The sequence below is a fragment of the Vigna radiata genome, chromosome 8 (assembly GCF_000741045.1).
Source record: "Vigna radiata var. radiata cultivar VC1973A chromosome 8, Vradiata_ver6, whole genome shotgun sequence".
Taxonomy (NCBI): domain Eukaryota; kingdom Viridiplantae; phylum Streptophyta; class Magnoliopsida; order Fabales; family Fabaceae; genus Vigna; species Vigna radiata.
The window spans coordinates 15,640,134-15,646,736 of NC_028358.1; the positions used below are offsets into that span (position 1 = coordinate 15,640,134).

General features: G+C 35.0%; 1 protein-coding gene across 1 annotated transcript; it reads left to right on the forward strand.

Moving 5' to 3' along the window:
- The first annotated feature begins 249 nt into the window (after nt 1-249).
- Nucleotides 250-1,914, forward strand: LOC106771120 (fructose-bisphosphate aldolase 6, cytosolic). The gene is made up of 3 exons (XM_014657026.2): nt 250-331; nt 442-669; nt 770-1,914. The coding sequence occupies exons 1-3, from the start codon at nt 304-306 to the stop codon at nt 1,585-1,587; spliced, it is 1,074 nt and encodes a 357-aa protein (XP_014512512.1). The 5' UTR covers nt 250-303; the 3' UTR covers nt 1,588-1,914.
- Nucleotides 1,915-6,603: the final 4,689 nt, after the last annotated feature.

Below are 6,603 nucleotides of genomic sequence, written 5' to 3' on the forward strand. Positions count from 1 at the left end.
TAAGAAAGATTAAACGGCCCAACTTGTTTTAAGCTTGAACATAAATTTCAAAGATGACATCCAAAGCCCCCAGTTTATAGGCATTGTTTGGTCCTTTCTTTTTCAGTTTGCCCTTTTTAAGTTCTTCCACATCTATGGTCCAAATTTGCCCATTGGTTTTGACTTTTTCATTTCCTTATTTGTTAATCTCCAAAGAAGTGCCTATAAAAATAAACCTTCACACTTCTCCCTTTGCAATTGTGTTCTCTGCTTTTCAATCAACACACTAGTCAAAACATTCTCACAAGTCCCGAAAAAGCCACCATGTCTTGCTTCAAGAGCAAATACCAAGGTTAATAGTGTTCACTGTTTTTCTTTTATGTCTGTGTTTTGTTTCTCTGTACTCCTTACAGTGTGTATGATGATAAGTTATTTAAGAAGAATTTTTGGAATGAAATGCAGATGAGCTCATTGCCAATGCTGCATACATTGGGACCCCTGGAAAGGGTATCCTTGCAGCTGATGAATCCACAGGCACCATTGGAAAGCGTCTATCCAGCATCAATGTGGAGAATGTTGAAACAAACAGACGCATTCTTCGTGAGCTTCTGTTCACTGCCCCTGGTTGTGCTGAATGTCTCAGCGGTGTCATCTTGTTTGAGGAAACCCTCTACCAAAAGACAGCAGCAGGTACTCATACCAGGATATGATTCCTACCATGATCCGCACGAAAAGCAAACACGTCAATGTTGGAAGAAAATTGATCATTTTTATTTTCTGTGTGTGACAGGAGTACCCTTCGTGGACGTGATGAAGAAAGGAGGAATGCTTCCGGGTATAAAGGTGGACAAGGGCACCGTGGAGCTAGCCGGAACAAACGGCGAAACCACCACCCAAGGCTTGGACGACCTCGCCCAACGCTGCAAGAAGTACTACGAAGCGGGCGCGAGGTTCGCGAAATGGAGGGCAGTTCTCAAGATTGGTCCAACCGAGCCCTCACCACTGGCCATCCACGAGAACGCGTACGGGCTGGCCCGTTACGCCGCCATTTGCCAGGAGAACGGCCTGGTCCCCATTGTGGAGCCGGAGATCCTGTCGGACGGGCCGCACGACATCGAGAAGTGCGCGGACGTGACCGAGCGCGTGCTGGCGGCGTGCTACAAGGCGCTGAGCGACCACCACGTGCTTCTTGAGGGGACGCTGCTAAAGCCCAACATGGTGACTCCTGGGTCGGACGGTAAGCGCGTGGGGGCGGAGGTGATTGCGGAGCACACGGTGAGGGCACTGTTGCGGACCGTGCCACCAGCGGTCCCGGCTATCGTGTTCCTGTCGGGGGGTCAGAGCGAGGAGGAGGCGACGGTGAATCTGAATGCGATGAACATGCTGAAGGGTAAGAAGCCATGGTCGTTGACATTCTCGTACGGAAGGGCTCTGCAACAGAGCACGCTGAAAGCGTGGGGTGGGAAGGACGAGAACATTCCGAAGGCACAGGAAGCGTTGCTGGTGAGGTGCAAGGCGAATTCTCAGGCGACGCTGGGCACTTACAAGGGTGATGCCAAGAGCGATGGCGCCTCTGAGTCTCTTCACGTTAAGGATTACAAGTACTGAGAGAGATGGAGCGTTTCTTTCTTCTCTTCCATGCACTCTGTTAGATGGTTCTGTTTTGTAGGGTTTTCTGTGGACCACTCGGAATAATCATGGCTTCTTCCTATGTATTTGGCCTCCTCGCCGTTTACTTTTTCATTTTATTTTTAAACTTTTTTTTCTTTTTTTTTTTAATTCTTAAACTCCTTTTTTTCTTTTTTGTCATAAAATACCAAGAGAAATATACCTACTTATCTGGGCATTCTTTCTCCTCGCCTTTTACTCTGCTGTGTCTTGTTCTCAATAAATTGAAGATGAGAAGAGGTTAATCTTCTCTGTTTTTTGTGTGTATGTTTTGTCATTGGATATCGATCTCTTATGTGATAGGAAAATGATATTTTAACACCATTTTTTGACACCATTTTAACACTGCACACGTGTCAAAATGTGATTGGACGATTTCAAATTAAAAAAGTTGAGGCAGAGATATATTTGGAAGAAAAAAACCAAAGTTTGTTTTTTTAATTTGAAATCGTCCAACCACATTTTGACACGTGTACAGTGTCAAAATGATGTCAAAAAATGGTGTTAAAATTTTATTTTCCTATGATAACTAGTATTTGTACTGCCTAATGAACGGATATTTTTAAACTTTATTAATATTAATAATAAGAATATCATCAAAAAATTATATATATATATATATATATATATATATTAAATATTTTTTCGAATGATTTGATATAGTGATTGTATGTAAAATAATAATTATATATTAATTAGTTGTAATAAATAATTCAACATTTATTCATAATAAATAATTTAACTTGTCGAGTAAATTCAATATATAATTAAAAATAATATACAAAACAATGCATATATGTTCTTATAATTAATGGTAATTTAAAACATTTTATTTGAATTTTTATGTACGGAAAAATTTTGTCGAGATTGTTGATTATACAATATCTCTATCACTCTAATTTTTGATGATGACAACAAATTTTTAATAACATATGTATTGTTGATTTGTTACATATTTTATTGCTTATTGATTGATATATTGTTGAACATGTTTTTATGTTTATTTTGATATGTGAATGCACATTTACTGAACTTATATATGTTACATCATATCTAGTTGTATTACAAATTATTTGAAAGAAGAAAACCAAATGCACATTTATGAACTTACATTGTGTTGCATTACTGCAAGCTGTAAGTCGACTTCATTATGGGGGAAGTCGATTTAAGCTCGTGACTATGCACAGATTTTCAGAAACAGTGCTATGTGAGATTTTACATTGAAAAGAACTCATCAAGAAGACGATTGTGATCTTGCTTGGAAGAGTTTCTGAAGGAGGATTGTGTTGCGCTTACTGCTTGATCAGAATTTGCACAATTGAGGTGTTTCTGGGTTGATCAAGATTGTTGTTAGCATCCGTGGTGATTGCTGTTACTTGTTGTGACTATAGGGGTTGAACTCGTGGAGTCTGGTACACTTTGAGGATTGTTCAAAGTGGGTTGCAGATTGCGGGAGAAGGGATATCTTGCTGCAAGTCTTGCTGTGTGGTTTGCCTATATTTTGGTTAGAGGGTTAGAGAAGTGTTTTATATTTTTGACGTGGAGATCTTCTATAAAAGCCTTGTTGTAAAAACCTTGACCATTATAGTGCATTTGCTTCCTAGTACTAGAAGGACACTCGATGTAGGCATTGAGGTCGAACTAGTATAAAAACTTGCGTTTGAATTCTCTATCCCTATACTTCTACATCCAGTCAACTTTAATATTTGTGTAGCCTACTTTGATTTTCCGCTGCACTAAATTTTCTATAGCTTGCCATTTAAGAAAGTTTGTAAAGTTTTCTACTTTGAATCAAAGATTGCGAAAAGGCTCTGATTTTGAAAACTCACCAATTCACTCCTCTCTTGGTGTTAAAACGAAGTCTACCTGTTTCCCAACAAACTTGAGCTAATTGTGAATAATTAGTAAAGATTTATAAAGTGCATTTCATTCAATGAATAATACTGATTTAGATTAAAATAAAATAACAATAGATAAACATATTACAAATACAACAATTATATTTGATGTGTTATCAAATGTTATATATTTTGTTTTTTTTTTTTATAATATAGACTGATCGGTCAAGGCAAATTTCAAAATCAAGTGGTACTCTTTTAAACCTTTAAAGTAGCGAAACCCGATTGGTCACCAAACACATTGGTAACTAATCATTCTCTTACATATTAAAGACAATGTGATTAACTAGACAAAACATGCTTACCAGATATTGGACCGTAATTGGGTCAACTATAACCTTTAAATACAAAGGTATGGTAAGAAGGTAGGTGAATTACATTTATTGAGCATTTACCTTAATACTGAGAACTTGTGTGAGAGTGTCTTTGATACCTGCCCACACATTTGGACTTTACAAGAGAAACTTCTACAAGACATATAAGAAGAAGTGGAATGAAGTTATAAAGAGGATTAACTAGTTCAAATTGTAAAGATGTAATTCTTGATTCTACATGAAACACTTCTAAACATTTTTTTACACCACGTTTTTAGTTGTGTCGGTTACATTTTCATCTTTATCCAACATAAGTATTTTCAATTCTTTCTTTACTTTTATTCTAAAAACAATAACGTATAGTTTTGTGAAAACTAGAAGTGAAATTGATTGGAAAAGTTATCTTATGACCATTTTTTTTCTTGTAACATCGGTAACAAAATAACATTTTATCCAAATTATTAACTTTAAATTTGTACCAACATTTTATCCAAATTATTAGTTACAAACTTTGTACCAGGACAACCCAAGGGCAAGGCAATTGATTTTCCAAAATAAAAATTCATCTCCATCTTGATCTTCTTATCCAATATATATAAAATTTTCGTTTCATTCCCATATTGTTTTACTGTTTTAATATCAATCAATTAAATTTTATAAAAATATAAAAATCACAACAAAGAAGTCATAATATTGTGAAAAGTATTCTCACTTTTTTTAATATCAAATATTTAAGAAGAAATTATCATTAATTATATATAAATATCAAATTACAGTACCAATAACAATTAGATAAAAGTAAAATAATTATATAAAATAATATATAATTATACATAAATAAAATTTCATGAGAACCAAAATATATATTAATTTTGCAAATGTTAACAAAATAATTAAGGATAAAAAAAAATAAAAGATAAGTTTTTATTATTATTATTATTATTATTATTATTATTATTATTATTATTATTATTATATATATATTGACCATTTGAAAATTGAGAATAAGTATTATCTTGTAAAAAAATATAAAAAATAAAAAGAAAATATTAAAAAAGAGTAGAAATAATGAAAAGTTAGACACAAAATCTATTTGATTAAGAGAAATTGGTAATACACTATTTGAACATAACGACATAAAGAAAAAAAAATTGTAAAATTGTGTAATCAAAGTTATGATAAAAGAGAATATTAGAAATGTGAATGAACATTACTGCAAAAACGCTAAATAATAACGCTTGGGTCACTAAGTGTAACGTTATAACGAAGGTTTTAAATAAGACTGTTGTTATAGTTGCAAAATTAAAAAACGACAACAGTTCAAGGAGGAACCATCATTATATATGTTTAAAAAACGATGACAATTTCTTGTAAAATCATCGTTATATAATCTTTGACAGATAAATAATGACATTTAAGTGAAGTAATTGTCGTTATTGTCTTTTTAGGGTTAAAAAGATTAACCCTTTCAGTTGTCCATGCATCTGTAATGCCTTCTTTCTTGTTCCCGTTGTCGACGAACAATGCCTTCAAACCACCACTAATAGTTTTCATAAACTATTTTTAGCCATTTCACTATCGACATTGCTCACTGCCCTTGGAGCATCCATCGCTTTTCTACGCATGTCAATGACGTCTTTCGCTATGCATGAAGTCATTGTTGCCACTACTGCCACCACCTCTCTTTGCCATCAACGTTGGTCGCCCTTGGAGCGACAATGATGACACAAGCCTTGGACGCCTCTTTTCATACGAAGTCACCTCTTTTGCATGCATTGTAGAGTTGCCACACCATTTACACCATAAGGGGCACCATTGTCCCTCTTCACTTGCCTCTTTCCAATACCCCTTTTTGAACGCCCCTCTATCTTCCCATTGTCACTATCCATGAAGAACTCTTGAAAGAAAAATAAAGAAGATAGCTTAAGAAGATATTGAAGAAAAGCTTACAACGAAATATTCATCCTGAAAAGAAAAAAAGAAATAGCTCAAGAAAAAGGATGCAATTGAGTTGAAGAAAAGAGAAGAGAAGAAAAAAAGAGAAAAAAAAAATACTCTCATGCTTCATTGTCGTATTGCTTACTATTGTAAGAGAGAAGAGAGAAACATTTGTGAGTGTTTAGACTAGTTTGTATCGTAATCAACTCGTCTTTACGAGAGATGAAACCAATCAATGATTGCAATTCTGAAGAGAATTAAAATACTTACAAATGAACTCTGTTTGAGTTGGGAATCTTGACAAGGATCCTAAGTACTAGGAATGGTGTGAATACTCAAAGGAAATCTCGGTGGGGTTGCTGAGTACCAGGAGTGTAAGGACTTCGAAAAGGATTGAGGGCTAATAGAGGTATACTATACTAATAGAACCAAAATTTCATTCTTTAAAATATAAATAAAATTTTCAGACAATATTTTGGTTCATTAGCATAAACGTTTTCTCTCTCTAAAAGCCAAATCCTTTCTCTATGCTCTACCATCTCTCAACCTTAACTCAGAAATTGAACCAGTGAATTGTTGATCAGAAGCTGTTGAGGAGATCTAGGCTTCAAGAACAACATTTTCCACTGATCAGTTCTAGTATTCTTCTTCCGGTGAGCATTTCCCTTTTCCCCGTGTTCTATGAACTGTGAGCATGCAAGGTTTCTGCTCTTGCATGTGTTTAACAACTCTTTTCCTCAAAGTCTTGACTCCATTGAAGTCTAAGAACATGCAAGGTTTCTGCTTTTGCATGTGTTTAACAACTC